General features: G+C 39.9%; 3 protein-coding genes across 12 annotated transcripts in view; 2 read left to right on the top strand and 1 right to left on the bottom strand.

Annotated features, from left to right (window-relative positions):
- Positions 1 to 4,874, top strand: part of LOC143021930 (uncharacterized) — a 46,794-nt gene extending 41,920 nt beyond the window's left edge. The window contains exons 2-3 of one of the 2 annotated variants that reach the window (XR_012966020.1): positions 3,331 to 4,102; positions 4,236 to 4,874. Coding sequence is in view for 1 of the 2 variants with exons in the window: in XM_076179814.1 (XP_076035929.1) it covers positions 3,594 to 4,034 (441 nt within the window). In the remaining variant the exon portion in view is untranslated. Of the gene's footprint in view, positions 1 to 3,330 lie in introns of both variants that reach the window. The other variant, XM_076179814.1, reaches the window with a different exon arrangement.
- The window catches only part of LOC143021931 (uncharacterized), a 95,607-nt gene extending 89,809 nt beyond the window's left edge, over positions 1 to 5,798 (bottom strand). For 2 of the 4 annotated variants that reach the window (XM_076179816.1, XM_076179815.1), the window contains exon 1: positions 5,590 to 5,798. In XM_076179816.1, the coding sequence (XP_076035931.1) occupies positions 5,590 to 5,798 (209 nt within the window). The remainder of the gene's footprint in view (positions 1 to 5,589) is intronic. The other 2 variants (XM_076179818.1, XM_076179817.1) reach the window with 1 other exon arrangement.
- Positions 5,799 to 5,894: 96 nt separating this feature from the next.
- LOC143021925 (zinc finger MYM-type protein 1-like) overlaps positions 5,895 to 23,906 on the top strand; it is a 45,684-nt gene continuing 27,672 nt past the window's right edge. For 4 of the 6 annotated variants that reach the window (XM_076179792.1, XM_076179789.1, XM_076179790.1 and 1 more), the window contains exons 1-8: positions 5,895 to 6,171; positions 16,928 to 17,104; positions 17,454 to 17,642; positions 17,760 to 17,963; positions 18,073 to 18,377; positions 18,477 to 18,662; positions 18,753 to 18,875; positions 22,459 to 22,630. In XM_076179792.1, coding sequence (XP_076035907.1) covers positions 5,895 to 6,171; positions 16,928 to 17,104; positions 17,454 to 17,642; positions 17,760 to 17,963; positions 18,073 to 18,377; positions 18,477 to 18,662; positions 18,753 to 18,875; positions 22,459 to 22,630 — 1,633 coding nt within the window. Of the gene's footprint in view, positions 6,172 to 7,368; positions 7,476 to 16,927; positions 17,105 to 17,453; positions 17,643 to 17,759; positions 17,964 to 18,072; positions 18,378 to 18,476; positions 18,663 to 18,752; positions 18,876 to 22,458; positions 22,631 to 23,906 lie in introns of those variants that run through there. The other 2 variants (XM_076179794.1, XM_076179791.1) reach the window with 2 other exon arrangements.

Raw genomic sequence — 23,906 nt, 5'->3', positions numbered from 1 at the left:
TTTGGATTAGACTAATTTTGACGTTCACCTTATACCAAAGTTTTTCCCCCTTATAAGGGAAACAAAAAACAAAGGCATAAAAACCGCTCCCACCCATTCCATCCCTATCACACTCCACTCCCCTCCACCCTCTTCCCTACCTCTTATCTTGGCACCTCCTGGATGACGGGTCATCTCTACATCTTGTCCACTGCCCTAGGTCAGAAGCAATGTCGCAAGACACAGCACATCCACAGCAAGGCCGCTTCATTAAATCGGCGACCCCCCCCCCCCACCTCTGTCCCCTCATGCAGAAAATGAGAAGACGGGGAGAAATCCCTTCGGGCCGCATCAAATTGTTCTCACACATACTACCTCACCCCCACCCCCCCATCCATTCCACCTCATGGATCACAACATCATCCATATACAACCATTCTCCATTCACCCCTATCTTCTGTCCTCTCCTGTCCTTTCTCGACAGACATTCCTCTCTTCCCCAAAGCTCCTTTTACCCATCCATCCATCTCATCCTAAGTTGACCACTCATGTTCATTCCTTCCACATCTGCCTTCCACACCTCTTTTACTAATCTTTCTTCACTCATTCTTTCCATATGTCCGAACCATCCCAATATTCTTTCATCAACCCTATCCCCCAATTCCCTTTCCATCCCCGTTCTCCTCCTCACCTCCTCATTTCTCACTCTATCCAGCCTAGTAACCTCTATCATACTTCTCAGACACCTCATCTCAAACACATTCAAACTCCTTCTCTCTTCCTCTCTTTATGTTCCATGTTTCTGCCCCATACAGTGTTGTTGGCACAATCACTCCTTCATACAATCTCCTCTTAGCATCCATTCCCAAATTTCTATTTCTAATTACACTTTTTAATCCCCAAGGCATTTACTTGCTTCTCTCAATCTACATTCTACCACCTCCTCCTCTCCTCCCTTTCCTGTCACATTCGCACCCAAGTATCTAAAACTATCTACTTCCTCCAGTCTCTCCCCCTTAATACTCACTTCCAGTCTGCTGCCACTTTCACCCCTTGTACATCTCATCACCATATTTTTACCCACATTTATCTTCAACTTCCTTCTTTCACACATCTTCTCAAACTTTGTCACTAACTTCCTCAATCCCTCCTCTGATCCTGCTACAAGCGTAGTATCGTCCGCAAACAACAACTGGCGTATCTCCCACTTTTCTCCATTTTCTTTAACCATCTCCAATCCCTGACCCACCACCCTTGCATTTACCTCTCGCACCACCCCATCCATGTATAAATTGAACAGCCAGGGTGACATAACACATCCCTGACGGTCCCACCTTTACCCCAAACCACTCACTCTCTCCATTTCTAATCCTGACACACGCTGTACTACTCTCGTAAAAACTCTTGACAGATCCTAAAACCTTTCTTCCTATCCCGTATATCTACAATACCTCCCACAGTACCTTCCTGTCTACCCTGTCATAAGTCTTTTCAAATCCATAAAAACCCAAAATACATCCTTCCCCTTTCCTATAGCTTTCTCACACATCTGTCTTACCACAAAAATCTGATCTACCCAACCTCTACCCGTCCTAAATCCACACTGTTCCTCACCAATTACTTCCTCTGTTCCTCTCCTAATCCTATCAATCAAGACCCTCCCATAAGCCTTCCCAATTACACTTAACAAGCTGATCCCTCTAAAACTACTACATCACACTTGTACCCTTTTCCCTTGTAAAGTGGAACTATACAGGCACTCCTCCAGTCCTCCATCACTCTACCCTCTCTTAAACAAACATTAGATAACCTCACCAGCCAGTCCACCATAATTGTACTTCCTTTTTTCAGACATTTTGCATGACATCCATCCAGACCAGGTGCCTTACTTGCTCTCATCATCTTAACAGCTGCTTTCACTTCATCCTTCCTTATTTCTCCTCCATTTTCCTCACTCATCACTCTCATTTTCTTAGCACTTCCCACTGCAACTACCTTTCCCTCCCTGTATTCCTTCACATTTAGCAATTCCCAAAAATACTCTGGCCATCTTCCTCTTACTGCCTTCTCTTCCATTATCATCTCTCCATCTGCACCTTTTACCTTTTCTTCTCTACTTGATTCGCGTCCTCTTCCTCTGTTAATTAGTTTCCAAAACAACCTTTTATTAGTTTCAAATTTTCTGTCATACTTTTACCCCATTTCACCTCTACTCTCCTCTTTGCCTCCTTTATCTTATGCTTTACTTCTCTTCTCTTTTCTTTGTACCTCTCATATGATTCCCTCGTCCTATTTTGTAACCAATCTGTGAAAGCTCGCTTCTTCTCTTCTACAACCTTCTTTGCTTCCTCATCCCACTACTCACTACCTTTCCTTCTATTTCTTCCCGTCCTCCTTGTTCCACACACCATCTTTGCACACCTTATGACTCCCTCCTTGAACCATCCCCATACCTCCTCCACTCCCAGTTCTACTCTATCCTTCACTCCATCCCACTCCTCTCTCAGCTTCTTCTTGTACTCCTTCTTTTCTTTCTCATTTAAACAGTTCACTCTAAGCACCCCCCTACCTTTTGTCCTTTTCCATTTTCTCCATCTGTCCTTCACTCTCAACTTACTTTTCACCACTCTCTCCCCTTATAACATGTACATCCTTAACTCTTCCTATTATACTTCTATCTACCACTACATAGTCCATTAACGCTCTATCTACCACCCATCCATCCACCCTCCTCTCACATGTGTACTTATGTACTTTTCACCACTCTCTTCCCTTAGAATATGTACATCCTTAACTCTTCCTATTATACTCCTATCTACCACTACATAGTCCATTAACGCTCTATCTACCACCCTTCCATCCACCACCCTCTCACATGTGTATTTATACTTGATTTTGTTCCTAAACACTGTATTTGCTATTCATATAGTTGCATATATTCGTTCTGTGTGACGAGGGTATGAATCGTGCGTTGGGCAACACGGAATGCCCTGTCTGACTAAGGGTAACACAAGATCTAAGAATATAAGGTCTAACCACTTCCGACCGAATTTCGAGGGAGTTGGCGCAGCGAGCCCGTGAACGTCACCTGGCTGTTCAAAGTGGGGTTAGCGGGTCCTATAGCTGTCAGTTGAAGTTGGTCCGTCGTTCGAAAATGACGTCGCCTTCGCTCTCACCGCTCCACTCAATTAGTTATATTCTGACAAATATTATATAAAATATATATATAAATATATATAAAATATTATAGTTCCTGTCTATATATATATGAATATATAATATATATGATATATAATATATATATATATAATATATAAAATATTATAGTTCCTGTCTTCCTTGGCGTTTCAGTTTTCTTCAGTGTATCACAAAGAGAAAATGGACGCATCCAAACGACGTCAGAAGCTGCGCAGAACTGCTCCAGCGGTTAGACCTGTTTACTTAGACCTTGGGGTAACAGGTTCCCAAGCAAAGTCTGCCCATGGTGTGGTGTAATTTCATTTGTCGATTCATGTTTATTTTTGTATAGAGAATTAAGTACCAGTTCATAACTACCTCAGGCTAGTGTGATGTGGACAATGAAAGATTGCGTGAAATATTGCGTGAAATAGCCTATGCGAGTGCGAGATTATAGACGAGAGATGAGTATGGTGAAAAGTCAACTGAGATGGAGTGGGCATGTTGTTCGAATGCCCGACGACCGTTTACCAAAACAGATTTTCTATTCGCAACTGAAAGAAGGAAATCGGAAGAAAGGAGGACAGAAGAAGAGATACAAGGGTCTGTTGAAGGCCAACATGAAAAAGTGTAACATCGACTTCAACAACTGGGAAGAAAATGCAAGAGACCGAAACTTCTGGAGGTCCACCATTCGCGAAGGAACAACAACATTCGAAACAAACCGATGTGAAGAGTTGGAAGAAAAGCGAGGAAGGAGGAAGGAGAGGCAACTCCAACCAAAACCAGATCTCCCCCAAGGAACAACGTGCTCAACATGCGGAAGATCCTTCAAAGCCCGAATTGGTCTCATCAGCCACCTTCGGGTGCACAAATAACCGCACTCAGACCAGAACGAAGACCATCATCCTCTGAAGAGAGAGGGATAGCCACGACGACGACGATGGTGAAAAATATTATGTTCTTTTTCGTGTCTTATTATGGTGTATTACGATCATCGTGTCTATAATTTCACGTGGTTTGTGTTATCATATTCTAGTAGTAAAATAGTAAGTAAAATAGTGTATATATTTCCACAGGGTACGAGGAGTAGTGAAAAATGTGGAAAGAGAACGTTCGTGTTTTATCTCTTTATTTTCTCTCTCTGATTAATTGTTCGCAATGGAAACCTGGTCCTAACCCCCTCAATGTTATAATAAATGTGATTTGTTGCAATATTATGTGAAGAACAAATACGATAATACATACTCGTCAATAATACAATGTAGAACAAGAACTAATAACCTAGAATTAGAAGACAGAAAACGCTTCGTGAATGAAATTATAATATGTAAAATGTATAACGAAAAAGAAGAAAATTTAGGAAATTTCATTTTACGATGTACATGCTACAAAGAGTTGCGCATCACGACCGTAACCTCTCACTAACAATCCCGGAAAATGACAACGCAACAATTGTAGGGGTCTCACTAAACGCCGACCAAAGTCGACCAATGATGGTTTTTGAACAAATGCATAATTTATATATAAGAAATAGCATATGGTTGCATTATTTGACCTATTTTCTTTAAAATGTGTGATTTCCATGTAAAATCATCAAAGAGAAGTTACGTTTTTATCCTCTGTAAAATTACCAACCGGCAACCAACGCCGACCAAACCCAAACAGTGACGGCTTTTGCTCAAATGACAAAAACGTATTCTCTTTGATGATTTTACATGGAAGTTACACATTTTAAAGAAAATAGGTCAAATAATGCAACCATATGCTATTTTTTATATATAAATTATGCAATTGGGCAAAAACCGTCATTGTGTGGTTTTGGTCGGCTTTGGTCGACGTTGATCGGCGGTTGGTAATTTTGCAGAGGATAAAAACGTAACTTCTCTGATGATTTTACATGGAAATCACACATTTTAAAGAAAATAGGTCAAATAATGCAACCATATGCTAATTTTTATTTAAAATTATATATTTGAGCAAAAACCGTCATTGTTTGGGTTTGGTCGGCGTTGGTTGCCGGTTGGTAATTTTGCAGAGGATAAAAACGTAACTTCTCTTTGATGATTTTACATGGAAATCACACATTTTAAAGAAAATAGGTCAAATAATGCAACCATATGCAATTTTATATATATATAAATTATGCATTTGAGCAAAACCGTCATTGTGTGGTTTTGGTCGGATTTGGTCGGCGTTTAGTGAGACCGCAATTGTAGCGTTACTGTAAACACTGGGGAAAAGGGACTCTTTGAACATAAAGAAATACAAAATGTGGAAATAATAGAACATATAAGAAAAGCTCTATAATGAAATATCAAGAAAACAAGAAAAATACTTAGGAGCTGTCGATATAGAAGCTATAGCTCCATATCTACACATTTTTGCTGCTCGTGAGGGGAAATATGTACAATAACAATGACAATTACTTACTTAGTGAAGTTCCGAGGTCGATCCTCACAGCCGTAGTGGACTACCGCTGTTGCCAGTCCTGTTGTCCCTCCTCGCGAGGGCCAGTTGGCCTGGTATTGAGTTTGGAGAAAATCTACTGATGGCGGTGTAGCCTGGCACTGGAGGCACCTTCGTCTGGCACCTTCCGCAGAAACCTGTCCAGTGCATGTTTGAAGTTGTCCACCGATCATTTGGTTTTCTCTCTCACCTCTTTTGGGAGGACGTTGAAGATTTTTGGCCCCTCATGGCCTAGGCTGGATGCTAGTAGGGTCTTAATCCTTTCCGCAATGAATAAAATAGAACCAAGAAAAATGAAGGTAGCAGAATTAAGAGCACAGCTTCAAGCTGGGAATTTAAAGAGCACAGAAATGCTGATTCTTGTTCAAAGATTGCGCGGGGCGCTGGAAACTGAAGCAGCAGAAGAAACTGAAGGCGAAGCAGCAGAAGAAACTGAAGGTGAAGCAGCAGAAGAAACTGAAGGTGAAGCAGCAGAAGAAACTGAAGGCAAAGCAGCAGAAAAAACTGAAGGCGAAGCAGCAGAAGAATCTGAAGCATCAGAAGAAGGTAAGGGTTCATATGCAATCAAAAACAAGTAAAAGTGTTTGTAGGGAACAGTAGCTACTGTGAATCACAAAGTGACAAATTATTGAAATAGGTAAAGTTCCAGAATCACGCAAGCATGGATTGTGAAACTTGTTATCCAATAGCTCTTAAATTAACCTAATTGGCTAATGTTTTAAATGTAACTCCGGTGACCCAAAACTAAATATCATCTTCTCACAGTTTAAGATATCTATTGGTATGAATATAGCTTTAAATTAATCGGTAAATTTTTGGTTTCGACCATGGGCGCAATATAGCAATAGAAAATTAATTATTTGTAAATTATGATGTATCAATGTAATATGCAATTTTGTGAGCGGAAAAAAAAAAAAAAAGGTGCTAAAACAGTGTGTAAGTAACGAAGTCGTGTCGGACGAATGGTGCGCCATGTTTGTTATGATAGATGCCGAAGTCGAAGAAATGAAATGATAAATTCATTTAACCTAAACTAACCTAATCTAACCTAACCTAACCTAACTTGTGTTTAATAAATAAATCATTACCTGCAAATTAAATATTATCCGGCTCATCCTCGTTGTTGTCGTCGTGAGAGACGTTGGTGGGCTTTTCAGCCACTCTCTCAGCTTGTGGGGTATACAAAGTTCTTGCAGTTTGAAGGAATGCATGTATCTCCGCTCCGTAACATTCCTTCAAGAAAATGTACCTGGCGAGGTACTTTCGGAAGTACTGAGGCCATCAATTGACAGATGACAAGATGGCGTCCCAATCCTATACTACCGACTTCGTTCATTAGCATATTTGCTGGTAGCAAGGTATTTTTTAGTTTCATTTCTGCCCACAAAATTGCATATTACGTTGATACATTTTAATTTACAAAATTAATAATTCATTTTCTATTGCTATATTGCGCCCATGGTCGAAACTAAAAAAATACCAATAATTTTAAATATACTTGTAAGTTTCAATTGATTTGCAAGACGAATATTGAAGATAGCCATACCAGAATCAAAAGACCAGCAGCCGACCAGTGTGATGAACTACCACGGTTGTGGTTGGGCATGTAAGAATGGCAAGATATTTCAGGTCCCACTAATTGCCGTCCTCCACCGTCTTGTACCGTCCTCCACTGTCCTTCACCTCCAGATTTAATTAAAACAGTCATTTAGCTGAATTGATCGTGGCCTTATGTTCAAGATTGGAAAAGGAGGCAGATGACTTTCTTTGGACATCGGTATAGCAGGGAAACTCATCCGAGAAAAAATAGGAACCCACAATAATGGCACAATAACTGCATATTGTGAAAGGTATGCTTGGGTATGAACTTCAGAGGCGCCACTGGTTCTGGAACATGGGCAGGGAGGGGGGCAAAATTCTCGGGGCATTGAGCGGCTTTGGCAGTGACCATCCTGTAAGGCTCCATAAAATGTACTTGTTTCTCATCTCCGCGTGTGTGAAAATGTTGGTCAACATGAAAAAAGAAAAATCAAAGACTCAGTGCAAAACTGACACCATTTCCCTTAAAGGCCAGTGCTAGGTTATCATATAGCTATTCAGTGGTGTTTCAGCAACAGATTTTCTTTAATTTCAGTTATTTCAGGCAAATGTAGTAAAACATTAAACTACTTGGCTAACAGCAATTTTGGGAGTGATTTAAATTTCCTGCCTTAAAAACTTTTAAACTTGTTAATCCTGCAAGTGCTAATAGTGGTGCGATTTGTGGCCACCAGGGGGCATACCCTGTGATTGTCCTTATGAGGTGTATATCAGAACTGACCAAGATCCTTGATCTGCATGAAGTCACCTACTACAAAAGGCCACGAGTGTTAATGTAGTTGTGTTTGGAATCAAAGTGAAGCATAACACTAATACATGTAAGAGCTTAATTTATTATAATATGAAGAGTGCACTAGTTTGACAGCATCCCAGGGCTTTACACATCACAAATGTTATCAAATACATTATCCTCAAAAATGTCAGTAACTCAAAATTAAAAGTTGGGCAGAATGAATGTCATTTTTTTCTCAATATCAAATGGCTTCCAACAAAGGAAATCTATAGTTATGCCTATAAGAACAATTGAAGAACGACTTCACTTTATTAAAAAAACAAGGACTACCTGACCGTGATGAAACACAAAAATGGTTTCTGATTGTTTAGGTATAAATACCCCAATGTATAAGGAGGGGGACATTACCTCTTCAGACACACAAGACATCAGATGCAGAGATGGTTCAGTCCAAGAGTTGGCCGTGTCCCACATGCAATCAGAATTGCCTAACAGATTCTGTGCAATGTAGTGCATGCCGGATGTGGTATCACTGGTTCTGTGATCGAATCACAAAAAAAGATTATGAATTGATCGGTGGAATTAAGCCAGGTTACGTTTGTAGGGGATGCTGCCTGGTAGACTCCAATAAAAGATTTGACTTTGAATCATCGATAAAGCGCCTGGAGAAATTCGTGAAATGCCACGGGACAAAAGCGTTATAGGAGGCTGTCAAGATGGAACGAGTTTTACTGCGAGATGACTCCCTCGATACTGGAAACTTTGCTTTAAATTTCAACTGAGATTCGTTATCCGTGGACAAGCAGGCGCAGGTGCTCATGGGCAAAGCAAACACATGGGTACCCATCAGCATGACCGGTGACGGTAACTGTCTTTTCAATGCGGCACCTGTGGCATTTGTTGGAAATGAGTGTTTGGTGAGTGAATTTCATGTGCAGACCACAATAGAATTAGTTGAAAACAAGCCCTACTACACAGGAATCACTCAATTCAAATTAGTATCGCCCACGTGGACACCAAATCACTTTGTGCCTTTGCTTGCCGACACCTCCAACACTACCAACATTTCTGATGACGAACTGCTGGACTTGCAGGACTTTATGCCACCAGCTAAACGTCAACGTAAAACATTAAAAGATAGCACAGACGAACTTGCCCCGCCCAAGGCACACAGTACACCAATCATGCCAAACGAGACGCTAAAGGAGTTCGACAGCCACGGAAGTACGTGTACCGGTATTTTAGCTGACTGTGATGTGAAGGATACTTCATGTGCAACCAAAGAAAATCATGAAACCAATCTCGATGAAATGGTAAAGGGCATAGATGAGATGGACAGTTCTAATGAAAATAGCACTAGCATTACACAACCCCAAATTGGGACGTCAATAACCAGTTTTCTTCTGCCTGAAAGGCTTTCCCGCATAGTAACATCAGCAACTACTAATGTAGACAGCACCGCCATACCTTGGGGAAAGAAAGGGATTATTCTATATACCAATGAACAGATAAAAGAACTCGGTGCCTTATGTTTAAATGGTCACGTGGGCAAGTACACAACTACAATGGGTGTAGACGGAACATTCAACCTGGGACCCTGCTATGTGACCACGATTGTATATAAAAACACAAAACTGACTAGTCCATGCAGGATCATCCGATATTCTTGGGACCCCTCTTTTTACATTGGGATGAAGAATTTCAAACATATCAACATTTTTTCCCACATTCAAGCAAAACTTGGAGATTCATCTGCATATACATCCCTTGGGTTTTCTGACCTAGTCGTCGGTAGTGATGAAGAGAAGGCTATCGTGAAGGCCTTACAAATGTGTTTTCCGGGGGCGACGGTCGTGGTGTGCATGCGGCATATTGAAGAGAACCTTCGACGGAAGCTGACCAACGTTTGCACCACAAATGTACAGAAACGTGTGATATTGAAAGATATATTCAGGGACGAAGGAATTGTGAAAATGAAAGACATTGACAAGTTTGATAGTACTGTCATTCAGCTTGCGACCAAATATGGTTCAGACCTATTCGACCTCCCTGGCTTCTCTGACTATTTTCAGAATATCGCGCAGAGACTCCATGAACATGCTGTTCAGCCACGTGAGAAGCACCAAAACCTCCCACTGTCATGGACTAATAACAACTGTGTGTCATTGAACCATATCATGAAATTGGCAACTGGATGGAAACCTGATGGTAGTCATTTTAAATGTGACCATCCTGGAAACATCGGGACCTAAACATTTGTATGGATGCAGGAAAGCTGTAGATACTACATAGTTGCAAACAAATCTTTGTTCTTTCAGAGATAAGCACGTTCACTAGATAGATATTTGTTGCTATGCCGAGGTAACTCAAACTTGAAAATCTAAAGAAGAATAAAGCTTTGTGAATATAAATGAAGATTGCATGCCATGGCAAGTTTCATTTAATTAAACATTCATAAAAGCCCTATTTTGATGTCGAGCTTTAAAATGAAAGTTCCTCTTCAGTATGATGACCTCTAGGTAGGCATTATGAGGCATGAGTGGGTACATGAGGATGCCGCCATTGGTGTCTTGATTATATATATATTTTTTGTAGTTGTGCATTAGTTACCCTTGGATTCTGTGAACTGGTTTGACCATGTTTTCTGTTTTTATTATTATTCAGAGTAAAAGAGAATGAGTAATACAACAGTGACTATATTTTATAATGTGTGTAGTGTGATGCATCATTCATATGTTAGCCAATGCTGCACATGAGAATTTGACTTGTACTTAAGTGGTTCACAAGCTTGTTTTGGATTAAATTTTAGATATGGTTATCTGGTAAATTTTTGGGGGCATAACCTGGGTAAAAGGCACCTCCTACAAATAGAATAGACGATCTTGATATAGAAAAATTAACAAGCTTGTTTTTTTTATTAAAGTTTGTATTTGGTGATCTAGTAAATTTTGGGGGGCATAACCTTGGTAAGAGGCCCCTCCTACAAATAGAATAGACAATCTTGACATCACAAAAAAACAAATCATTATTATTATATAAAAGTTGAAATATAATAAATCATGTGTGGCTGATGAACTGAGCCTTAGAATTATAAGAGAAGCTATGAAAGACTGCCTCTGACCCAGGGCAGTGGACAAGGTGCAGGGATAACCCATCATCCAGGAGGTGCTAAGATAAGAGGGAGGGTGGAGGGGAGTGGAGTGTATTTAGGGATGGAATGGGTGGGAATGATTTTGTGCCTTTTTCTTTTTGGCTACCTCCCTTGAAAGGGGGAAAAGGCCTTGGTATATATATATATATGTATGAACGACTAGCTGGAACCTTTGAAAATAATTTTTGAAATGTAATATAATGAAGGTGTAGGACCTTATGATTGGCATATAGCAAAAATAACTGTTTTTATAAGAAGGGAGATAGTGCAGATCCAGGCAATTACTGACTGGTTATCCTGATGAGCTTGATCAGCAAAGTTATGGAACCCTTGTATGTGATAGAATTATAGACTATATGAAAGAAAACAGATTGTTTAGTAATAAACAATATATTTTTATTACCAGAAGGTTTATGCTCTTGCAATTAATGAAATGTATAGACAGATGGATGGAGGTCATTGACACAGGATCAGTAGACATATATTGCGACTTCATGAAGGCATTTGATAAGGTCCTGCACAAATTCTTATGGTAGAAGTTGTCATCTTATGTGATTAGTGAATCCAACCTTACATGAGTCCAAGCTTTCCTGTCAGAAAGATACCAAAGGGTGAGGGTCACTGGTGAAAGATCTGGTTGGAAGGATCAGCACTTGGAGCATTGTTATTTGTCATATGTATTTGTCATATGATCTCTTAGGGACCTTATTAAGGTCTACAAGATAATAATGTGCATGACAGCCATTTTACCAAAGGTATTTTCAGACTGAGGCAGGAAGCAGTAATGAGAAGTAATTCTAAGAAAATTTATAAATGCAGAGCAAAGCTGAACTTAAAGAAAATATGGATTTCCATCAGGAGTTGTAAATGATTGGAGTAATTTGCCTGAGTGAGTTATAAGCTCAGGTATAATTCAGAAATTTGTGTCAAACTTAGACAAATATTGGAAACATCAGGATCAACTTTATAATTATAGAGCTCAAATCCACTGTGCATGGACAATGCCCGTCCAGCTTGGAGGAAATAGAGCTAGAATCACAGGCTGTAGAGCATCATCCAGATCATCTCTTGAGTATCTGTGAATACTAGAAAGGACCTACAAAATCCATTAAGATCAGTTGGTATCATTCAGAGTAAAAGTAATTGAGAACCATTTTCCAACCAAAAAATTTTATTATTACATTTTAATTATGTTTAGAAATGTTTTAGAAGATATAGGGAATATGTTTCAAGTACCCAAAATTTGAAAAATATCATGTGGTTGAGACAGCAGCACCTCAAAAACATATTTACCTAGTTGTATTTACCTAGTTGTATTTTGCGGGAAGGGGAGCTATGCTTGTGTTGTCCCGCCTTTGTATCTTGCAGTGTCTAGTTTGTTTTTAAACTCATGAATGGTTTTTGCGCATACTATTTCATTGTCCAGTTTGTTCCAATTGTCCAAAACTCTATGAGGAAAACTGTTTTTCTTCAGTTCTCTTCTATAGCTATGTTTTTTTATTTTCTTTCCATGTCCTCTTGTGTTTCTTTTGTCCCAGTTAAGTAAGTTCTCACTATCGAGTACCTCTGTGCCTTTCATGATTCTGTAGATGGTCAATAGGTCACCTCTCTCTCTTCTTTGCTCCAGTGTCGGTAACTCCAGTTTAGCCAATCTCTCTTCGTATGATAGGTTTGCAAGTGCAGGTGCCATTTTTGTAGCTGCTCTTTGGATTCTTTCTATTTTCTTTATATTCTTTTTGGTACTGGGGGACCACAATGTCGCTGCATACTCTAATCTAGGCCTTATCAATGTAACCAATATTTTTTTCATCATGTCTTCGTCCAAGTATGTAAACGCCACTTTTATTGATCTTAGCAAGTTGTAAGTCTCCCCGACAATTTTGTTAATCTGTATATCATAGGACAAGTCGTTCGTGATAATTACTCCCAAATCTTTTTCGGATCCTACTTTCTTTACTTCTTTGGTTCCAATTGTATATTTTCCTGATATTCTGTTTTTGCTTTTTCCAAACTCCATTATGCTACACTTCTTAGTATTAAAGTCCACTTCCCATTTCTGACTCCAGTTCCATACCCTATTTAGGTCTTCTTGCAGTGCTTCACAGTCCTCATCAGTTTCTATTTTCCTTAGCAGTTTGGCGTCATCGGCAAAGAAGCTCATGTAGCAGTTCACGTCCTCATCCATGTCATTCATATAGATAGCAAACATTATTGGTGCCAGCACAGATCCTTGCGGTACTCCACTGATCACCTCTTTCCAGTCTGAATATTTTTCTCTGAGCACTACTCTCATCTTTCTACCAGTCAGAAAGTCCTCTATCCATTTTAGTAGGTTTCCCTGTATTCCTCCTATGTGTTCCAGTTTTTTTAGTAGTTTTCTGTGTGGTACTTTGTCAAAGGCTTTTTGCAAGTCTAGGAATGCACAATCAGCCCATCCATTTCTTTCTTGCACTATGTCTATTAGTCTTGAGTAAAAGCATATTAAGTTTGTGGAGCATGATCTTCCTTGTCTGAATCCGAATTGTCTTGGGTTTAATATGTCATTGTCTTCCAGATGTTTTACCCATCTATTCTTGATTATTTTCTCACAAATTTTGGCAATGGTGCTTGTTAGTGATACTGGCCTATAGTTGGTGGGTTCTTCTTTGTTTCCTCCTTTGTGTATTGGTACAATGTTAGCGTTTTTCCAGTCCTCGGGTATCTTTCCTTCTTTGAGTGAGCTGTTTATTAAGATGTGTATTTTGTCTGTTAGTTCTTCTTTGCACTCCTTTAGAATCCAATTTGCAATACCGTCCGGGCCATGTGATTTTCTGACATCCAGCCTTGATAAATGTTCTGATATTTCCTTTAGTGATGCTGTAAACTCATTCATGAGGGGAGATTTCTTGTTTTTGTCTATGTCACAATTCGGTATTTTCTCTCTGGTGAAAACAGATTTAAAGTGATTGTTCATGACTTCGGCCATCTCTATAGATAGAATAGTTTGGGTTGCTCTTTGCATTTGTCTATAATATCCTTCTCATGGTTCCTTTTCTCCTCTCTTCTCACATTAACATACTCATTTCTATAGTTAACATAAATTTGCCATTTGCTTTGTTTTTTGTCTTTTCTCCACTTTTTCCAAGCTTTGTCCCTTCTGTCTTTTGCCTCACTGCATCTTTTGTTGAACCAACATTTAATGTACTCTCTCTCTCGCTTTTGTCTTGGTACATGCCTGTTTACCCCTTCATTGTAGTTTTCCATCAATATATTCCATTTCTCTTCCACTGCTGTTTCTTCCCTGTAAAATATTTCCCAGTTTGCATTCCGGAAGAATGTCTTTAGTTTTGTAAAGTCTGTTTTGTTGTACCTCAGTCTTCCTTTCCTATGCTTTTCGTTCCTCTCTATGTCTATTTCTTCCTTTAGTATAGTTTCGATGAGTACATGGTCACTCTTTCCAATTGGTGTCTCATACTGGACTTTATGCACTATTTCAGGCTCTGTTGTAAATATTAGATCTAGTTTCGATGGCTCTTCATTATTTCTGTATCTTGTGTTTTCATGGACCCATTGGGTCATTGTGTACTCCATGGTCATATCTAGCAGTACATTGCCCCACGAGTCATCTCCTCCTTGCACTGTCATGCTGTCCCAACAAATTTCTTTGCAATTGAAGTCCCCCATAACTACCAGATTACCCTTACCCATTAGTATCTCATTGAGTGATTTTCTTGTGTCATCTAGCATTTTTTTATGTTCAATTTCTTTCCAAGCGCTTGTTTTTGGAGGCACATAAGTCACCACAAACTTTCTACTTTTCATATTCTTGCCTTCGACTTTTATCATGATCAATTCAGCATTACCTTTGCCCTCTGCAATTTTTGTCACCTTTAGGTCTTTCTTGGCCAAGAACATGATTCCCCCTCCCTGTTTCTTGTCCCTGTTTTTTATCCAGTAGTTGTATAAACCTTGTCCGATAACAGTGGATGGTATTTCACCTCTTAGTTTAGTCTCTACAATTCCCATTATGTCTGGTTTTGCTTCTAACAGATAATCATTGAGTTCATTCAGTCCCGAAATTAGTCCGTCAATGTTGGTATAGGCCACTTTTAATTTTCTTCCTTCTCCCTGGTTTCTTCTTCCCTTGTTTTGTTCGTTTTGAAGCGCCATTGTCTTAATCTCAAGTCTATTACTCTCCACTGGAATTCTTTGCATTCTGTCTCCGATCTTTTCAAGTTTTTTTCCTTTGCTTCTTCTCTTAGCGCCCTTTCTTTTTCTAATTCCTCAGTACTCATTTCTCTTTTTATCCATATCTTATTGTATTTTTCACTCTTTGCCAAGTTACCTACTTTTTCAAATATGTCTTCTACTACCACTTGTGACCTTAGTTTTATCTTTAGAGGTCGATTCCTATCCTTAGTATAGCGACCAATTCTGTAAGTCTCTTCTAAGTCTGTGCCTGAATCACTATCTCCCCCCTGAATTTCATTAAGGATTTCTACTGCTGTCTCTTTTTCTTCTTTTTCTCTCATGTACCTCGCCAATCCTTGTTTTTCTTTAAGCCCATAAACCACAATACATTTCTTCCTATCTACTGTATCCTTGACCCAATTTGCTTTTTCGTTAATCACTTGAATGATTGTGTCTTTTGCATTATCTTGCATTTGCTGCTTGACTATTTCTTTGAAAGCAATTTCTTTATTTTCAATATTTTCTTTCCACTTCTTAATTTCCTGGATACTGTCCCCACCTAAGTTTTCTTCGATCTTTTGTGTCAATTCTTGGAATTTGTTGTTCACTTCCTGCTTTAGATTTTCGCTATTATTATCATTAGTTTTCTTCTTTTCATTATCATTCTTCAGTTCATTTATGTCTCTTTTCATTTCTTTAATTTCGTTTGTAAGATCCAAGTTAGCTTTTTTCAGGTCAGAAATTTCATGGTTAGTCTTAGATAAACAATCAATTAAACCAATGACCTCTTTTCTTAAGTCCATGATTTCATTTTCCCACCGAGTCCTATTTTTGCTCATCTCTCTCTCTATCTCTAATAATCTACTTAAGTTCTTTCTTTCGTACTTACCAAACCCTAAGAAATCATTGTCATAACACGTGGTGCTTTGTTTATTGTTTACATCGCGGTTCAGTGGATTGCCTCCAGATGGCTCTGATTCGCAACTGGCTTTCGAGTCGTTTTCATTCATTTTTGCTAATTTCGAGTTAACACAATTAACTAGCACTGCATAGATACCATTTCGGGCACTCACGTTCACTCCCCACCCCTACAGTACAAACCAGGTTTTCCTTTTTCGTCGTAAATCCTCTTCTTCTTGGTCGCGCGACGACAGCGACGACGAGCGGTGTTGCTTCGATGATGTGTGTGTGTGTGTGTGATGGATCATGGTGATGGATCATGGTGATGATCATGGTGATGGATCATGGTGATGGATCATGGTGATGGATCATGGTGAAATGACCCTTGTTATTCCCACATTATGGTTGATTTTACTGTGATAATCCCACCATTCCCCACTGTCGACAATTGGTAATCCTTGAACAGGGGTTTGTGATGAGAGAGTGGTGGAGAAAGAGGCAGTGCAAATCTAATCTACACTCACTCTGACCCTTTCAGTACACTTTGATGTAACTTAACTTGGAACTAAAAAATTTACAATGAAAAATCCTTAAATTTCTAAAACTAGTTTTATGTCCTTTGAAATTGGTGAATCTATATTTTATAATATGGTCTCTAACTCTAAGCTGATTTAAAAAACATCTGTTATGTGATTTAGAAAAAAAAATAAACTATTCAAAATATCTGTTGAATGTGGCTTTCTCTCTAGAACAGGAAAATGACTCAGAGGAAGAAGAGGAGCTGGAAAAGGCAGAAATTGAGGAAGAGGAGGCTGCACTACAAGTGGAAAAAGAATTGCAGGATGAGGATGTGCCCATGGTTGTAGTAGAAAATAAACCTTCTAAAGTGAATGACAAGGAGTGCCTTGAAGAAGTCATAGTAGAAGGTTTGTTTGCCTACTGAGATTACTTAAAGTGACTGCAAGGTTTTGACTTTTATGTTACCAATGCTATTCATTGTTGCTATGCTAATCAATGCTTGAATTTTCATCTTTAAATAAAGATTAGATATGAATATGATTATGGGGAATCAATAGACATAAAGGAGGAGCCAATACAAGTGAAGGTAGAATCTACTGAAGACGGTTGTAAGGGTGAAAAATAAGCAGCTGAAGTAACAGAAATGACACCTGCAGTAGAGAGATCCAGACCAAATGTTGAAGATGAATATGTGCGTGACAGGTACTTGAGAGGTGCAATTTTATCATATTTTCTTGTGGCTTTCTCTCTCTCTAGAACAGGAAACTGACCCAGAGGAAGAAGAGGAGGTGGAAGAGGAACAAGATGTGAAGTTCGTAATTGCAGAAATTGAGGAAGAGGAGGATGAACTACTAGTGAAAAAAGAATTGCAGGGTGAGGTTGTAGAAGAAGATGAAACTTTTGAAGGGCATGCTGAGGCTTGGGTTAAAGAGGTCCTAATGGAAGGTTTGTTTACCTACTGAGGTTACTTCTGAGTGACATTGCAAGTTATTGACTTTTATGTTAGCAATGTCATTCATTTTTGCTCTACTAATCAGTGCTTGAATTTTCATCTTTAAACAGAAATTAAATATGAATATGATAATGTGGAATCAATAGACATAAAGGAGGAGCCAATAGAAGTTAAGGTAGAAGCTACTGAAGAGTGGCGTAGGGGTGAAAAACGAGCAGTTGAAGTAACAAAAATGACACCTGTAGCAAAGAGATCCAGACCAGATGTTGAAGATAAATATGAGTTTGACAAGAGCTTGGTAGTACTTGACAGGTGTAAGTTTATCATATTTTCTGGTGTTCAGTATCTTTATGGTTTACATGTTGCTTATTTTGCTTGATTTGTGTCACATTATATTTAAAGTGTCCATTTTTATATTTTCAGATAATTCAGATACAAGTCTCATCATAAGTGAGGAAGACAGATTGTCAGCATATCCCTTAACTGGACGAGACTATGGTTCTGTGTGGCATGGAGTGAGAGCAACTTATGGCTTCACCAAAGGAAAGGTGTTTTATGAAGTGGAAGTGATGGAGCATCCTAATGTTCCTCACCTGAAAGCTGATGAAGATCCTCATGTGATTCGTGTTGGCTGGTCAGTTGATGACACTGGGTTAATGCTTGGAGAGGAGCCACTGAGTTATGGTTATGAAGGCACTGCAAAAGCTTCAAGCAATCTCAGGTTCAAGGTTAGAGTTTGCTTGATGTGTTACTTGTATTTAAGGTTTGATATCCTGCTGTATTGCATTGATTAAAGGATGATGTTAAATTTCTTTATCTCATTTCAGAATTATGGCATAAAGTTTGGGAAGGGTGATGTTGTTGGATGCTTCCTTAACTTGGATGTTCAACCAGCAGTTATTTCGTTTACAGTAAATGGTGAACATCAAGGCATAGCTTATAAAATTTGTCAGAGAAAAATTGGTGATGCTGCTCTGTTCCCACACATTGTTACCAAGAACTCTTCATTCCAGGTAGATTTTGGATAAATGAAATTGCTTGTTTGTTTATGAATTTAAAATTTCACTTTGATTTAAGATACATAGATGAATTTTTATTCCTAGGTCAACTTTGGACAGGAAGATCCATGGTTTAAACCAGTAACTGGCTATACGGCACTACAAAAAGTGCCATTAGAAGAACGGGTATTAGCAACGCAGGGACCAGAAAAGCGTAAGGATTGTGAGGTAAGGCATATTGCATGGCTGCTTTTAGAAACTGGCCAGGTCTCTTGTGTTGTAACAGGCATTACCTGTTTTGTTTCAGAAATCATGTTTTGGTATTCAGAGATTATTTCACTGGGCAACATTTTTCTCAATTTTGTATAGCCAAGGTCTGATAGATGGAAGGGGTGAAAAGGGCTTTGCCTATTGAACAAGGAAGGGAGAAGACAAGGGATAGAAGTGAGTGGAGAATGGTTGTGTATGTACAGTAACTCCTCACTTAATGACTTACTTGCTTAACGACAAACTGCACTTACGACTTTCACAAATATTCATTGACCGACAATATCTCGAAGTTGCGACGCGTACAGTGGCAGCACAGTCGAGAGTGTGCAAGTGTACCCAAACGTAGCTGTGTACAATAAGTTGGGCTTAGGCAATTGACAGCGCTGAGACATAACCAGCATCCGCCACATCCTCTCTTTCTCTCAGTCACGAATACCTTAGTACAGTATACCGTAACTATTGCTTCCTGTTTCTCTGCAATAATTTCAATACTTTTGGCTATACAGTATATTTTTTATCCCGGAAGATGACCGGAAAAAGGAAGGCAACTACTGATGCTGGATCTTCTACCAAGAAGCAAAGGAAGGCGATTGACTTGGAAACTAAGCTTAAGATAATTAAGCAACACGAGGAAGGCAGTAAAATCAAAACGATCGCTAGTAGCATGGGGTTGGCACATTCTACCATATCAACCATTCTGAAGGACAAAGAAAAAGTGAAGGAGACAGCTAAAGTTACAGTAGGATATAATGCTGTGATTACTAGACAAAGGAAAGGACTGATACATGAGATGGAAAAGTTGTTGGCCATGTGGTTTGATGACCAAATAAGCAAATGGATGCCCATGAGCTTTACTCTAATCCAAAGTAAGGCAATGAGCATTTTCAACATGCTCAAGTCACGTGAAGAAGGGAATACAGAAACGTTCACAGCAAGCCATGGCTGGTTTCAGCGATTTCATCGTTGATTTAATTTACATAATCGAAAGATTTGTGGGGAAGCAGCAAGTGCAGATACAGAGGGAGCAGAAAAATTGCTTGATGAACTAGACAAAATCATTGAGGAAGAAGGATATCTCCCGGAACAAATCTTCAGTGTTGTTGTTGTTGTTGTTTCGTTCCCTAGACTGTCTGTCCGAGCAGTCCCGTCTCCCCAAGGAAGGCCACAGCCGAAACTGGGTTTTCCCACAAATCCTTTATAGAGTGTATGTTGTGTTGTTTGCGTGCATGATTGTGTATAATGCAGTCTTCCATTATGTGTTGTATGGTATGGGGTGAAGTGTTACATCCTGGGCAGCTGTTCACAACACGGTCGTCCAGCCTCTTCTGGTAGCTTAGAAGTGCTAGGTGGTGACCGCATCGAAGTCTGGCCAAGTGGACTCTGTCCTTTCGTGGGAGAGAGGATTCAGAAGGGTGGATATCAAGGGGGCTGGCATGCAGCAGTGTGTTGTCTTTCAGTGTGTTAATGGAGCGGTGAGTGATATGATTATGAATATGTTTCCGGAGGCTGGTATTTGGTGGTTGTGGAGGAAGAGAAGAGAGTATCTGTGCGTAATAAAGGTCTTTGGGTGTAGTTTTAATGTTTCTTGGTGTGTGTGGGTGTTCTGCTATGTAGCTGCAGCGTCTACGTCGTGGGACCACCCCCCAACCCCAAGAGTTGGGGGCCAATCAGCAGCAACCACCCCTGGCCATCAGCTCTACGCAGATGGCACCAATCCCCAAAGAGGAGCTACGCCTACCTGGGGGAGTACCACAATCTTCAGTGTTGATGGAACAGGCTTATTTTGGAATAAATGCCAGAGAGGACTTATCTACATAAAGAGGCTAAAAGTTTGCCTGGATTCAAACTATACAAGGACCGAGTAACATTACTTTTAGGTGGGAATGTAGCCGGGCATAAGCTGGAGCTATTCCTCATTTATCGAGCCCAGAACCCATGTGCTTTAAAGAATGTGAATAAGCGCTTGTTGCCTGTGTATTATTGGGCAAATGACAATGCATGTATGACTCAAGCTTTGTTTGAGGATTGTTTTTAACAACTGCTTTGTATCAGCAGCCAGAGAATACTGCCTTCAAAAAAATATTAGCTTCAACTGCCAGACGTGCAATGTTGCGTCATAATACTCGCATTATAAAAAATAAAGTCACTGCTCTATTGCTCGTTCTCTTTCACCCGTGAATTTTGATAAACATAGAAAATATGATGAAGCCAGTTTACAGAGTATGTGTGTCACGCAGGTACGACTACAATAAATATAATCAAGACCCCGACGTCGGCATCCTCGTGTACCCACTTGCTCCTCATGACGCCTACATAGGCGTCACCGTATGGTAGGGGTTAAAGTAATCTATCTCCCCAAAAATACGACTTCAATCCTTCAACCAATGGACCAGGGGGGAATAGCTGCTTTCAAGGCACACTACCTATGCACTACTTTTTCAAAGGCAGTAGCAGAAATGGAGGATGGTGTACCACTATATAGTCCATTAACGCTATCAGCCACTCTTCCATCCACCACCCTCTCCCATGTGTACTTATGCTTGACTTTCTTCTTAAACACTGTATTTGCTATCATCAATTCTCTTTCAAGACACATCTCCACCATCAATTTTCCATTATGATTTTTACCTGAAACTCCATACTTCCCAATCACTCCGTCAATTGGTTCATTTCCTACCCTAGCATTTAGGTCTCCCAATACAACTACATTGACATTTCTCCCTAATCCCTCTATGCACTCATTTATATCTACCCAAAAAGCCTTCCTTTCCTCTATGCTCTTCTCACTACCAGGCCCATATGCACTTACAAACACCCACATCTTTCCCAGCTTCACCTTCATCCACATCAACCTTGATGACACCTCCTTCCACTCCACTACCCGCTTACTTACCTCTTCACTTACTAGTATAGCCACCTCATCACTCCTGAGTACCTCCAAACTCACAGTTGCCCTTTCCTTTCATTTTAGTTTCACTCAAAGCCAGTACATCCATCTTTCTTTTCAGAAACATACTGCCTATATCTTCCCTTTTACTCTCATCTGTACCACATCCATGCACATTAAAAGACCCAAACCTTAGGGTAGTGGTTGTAAACTCCCAGACCCTCTTATGCCTTTACTTTTTTTTTTTTTTTTTTTTAGGAATGTCCCCATTTGGGGCTACAGGTAGCAGGACTCCTAATCCCATTCCCTGTCCTATTTTGTATTGCCTTTTACGATTCAAGTGGAAAGACTTGGTGGTAGCATTCTCTTCCCCCACCACAGGGTAGGCAAAAAAAGGAAATGAATATTCAGAGAAATGGTACAGGACAGTAACAAGAAGGGGACAGCATAACTGAGGGATAGTCGAAGTATAAAAGTGTCATCATTTCTCTATGAACAGAGTTTTCCTCTATCACAGACAAAAATGATGTGTGGCTCTGGTCTGCAGGGGCGCCCCATATAGACCCTAAAGTATCAACTGCATGCTACTTTGCCACAATAACATACAGCCAATACCCACATAACCCACTAAAATGAATGAACTAATATTTTCAGACGACTAGCAAGATTGCAGAGTGCCACGACACTGAGGAGTTTATTTCAGAAGTAGGGAAGAGGCCTGCACGGTGGGATCGTTCCAACAAACAATACAAGAACAAGAAAGCAAAGGTTTGCTGTTCAGTTTCTCTGGATTATGAAGAGAAAAATGCAAAAGAAAAACTAATTGGTAAGTGATTTTATATCCATATTGTATACTTATTAGCCCTTTATGGGACACCTCATCGATTTTGATACGTCTCGGTCCCTTTAAATGTAAGGTATGGTAAATTATTATATCTGGTGAAATCTGGCAAGTGTTCACCAGCTGAGGACCGCAGGAACCTATGTAGTGTGAAATTAGATCAATAGATGGCGTTAGTGGCTGCTAGCCTTGAGAGACGCCATTTACAGGCTTGTGTAAACAAGAGGATTTGCTCCAGACGAAAGTCCCAGGATGCCAATAATAGTAAGTGTTCACCTTCCAGAAAATCACAGTTTGTTCATGAATGCATAGAGAAGGTAAGTGATTATAAATTTTATTTATTTAATTTTATTTTATTATTATTATTATTGAGAGGATTAGGAGAGGAACAGAGGGAGTAATTGGTGAGGAACAGTGTGGGTTTAGGACAGGTAGAGGTTGTGTAGATCAGATTTTTGTGGTAAGACAGATATGTGAGAAAGCTATAGGTAAGGGGAAGGATGTTTTCTGGGCCTTTATGGATCTGGAAAAGGCTTACGACAGGGTAGACAGAAAGGCACTGTGGGAGGTTATGCAGATATACGGGATAGGAGGAAAGCTTCTGGGAGCTGTCAAGAGTTTTTATGAGAGTAGTAGAGCTTGTGTCAGGATTAGAAATGGAGAGAGTGAGTGGTTTGAGGTAAAGGTGGGACTTCGTCAGGGATACGTTATGTCACCCTGGCTGTTCAACTTAAACATGGATGGGGTGGTGCGAGAGGTGAATGCAAGGGTAGTGGGTCAGGGATTGGAGATGGTTAAGGAAAATGGAGAAAAGTGGGAGGTGAGCCAGCTGTTGTTTGCGGACGACACTGCGCTTGTGGCAGGATCGGAGGAGGGATTGAGGAAGCTGGTGACAGAGTTTGGGAGAATGTGTGATAGAAGAAAGCTGAAGATAAATGTGGGTAAAAGTAAGGTGATGAGATGTACAAGGGGTGAAAGTGGCAGTAATCTGGAAGTGAGCATTAAGGGAGAGCAACTGGAGGAAGTGGATAGTTTTAGATATTTGGGTGCAAATGTGGCAGGAAAGGGTGGAGTGAAGGTGGAGGTAGAATGTAGATTGAGAGAAGTGAGTAAATGCCTTGGTGGTTTAAAAAGTGTAATGAGGAATAGGAATCTGGGAATGGATGCTAAGAGGAGACTGTATGAAGGAGTGATTGTGCCAACAGCACTGTATGGAGCAGAAACATGGAACATGAGAGAGGAAGAGAGAAGGAACTTGAAT

This window comes from Oratosquilla oratoria, chromosome 43, assembly GCF_046742065.1.
Source record: "Oratosquilla oratoria isolate Oo_2021 chromosome 43, ASM4674206v1, whole genome shotgun sequence".
Classification (NCBI taxonomy): domain Eukaryota; kingdom Metazoa; phylum Arthropoda; class Malacostraca; order Stomatopoda; family Squillidae; genus Oratosquilla; species Oratosquilla oratoria.
Note: the sequence above shows the minus strand (reverse complement) of the source record. Positions and strands in the feature narration are given on the sequence as shown.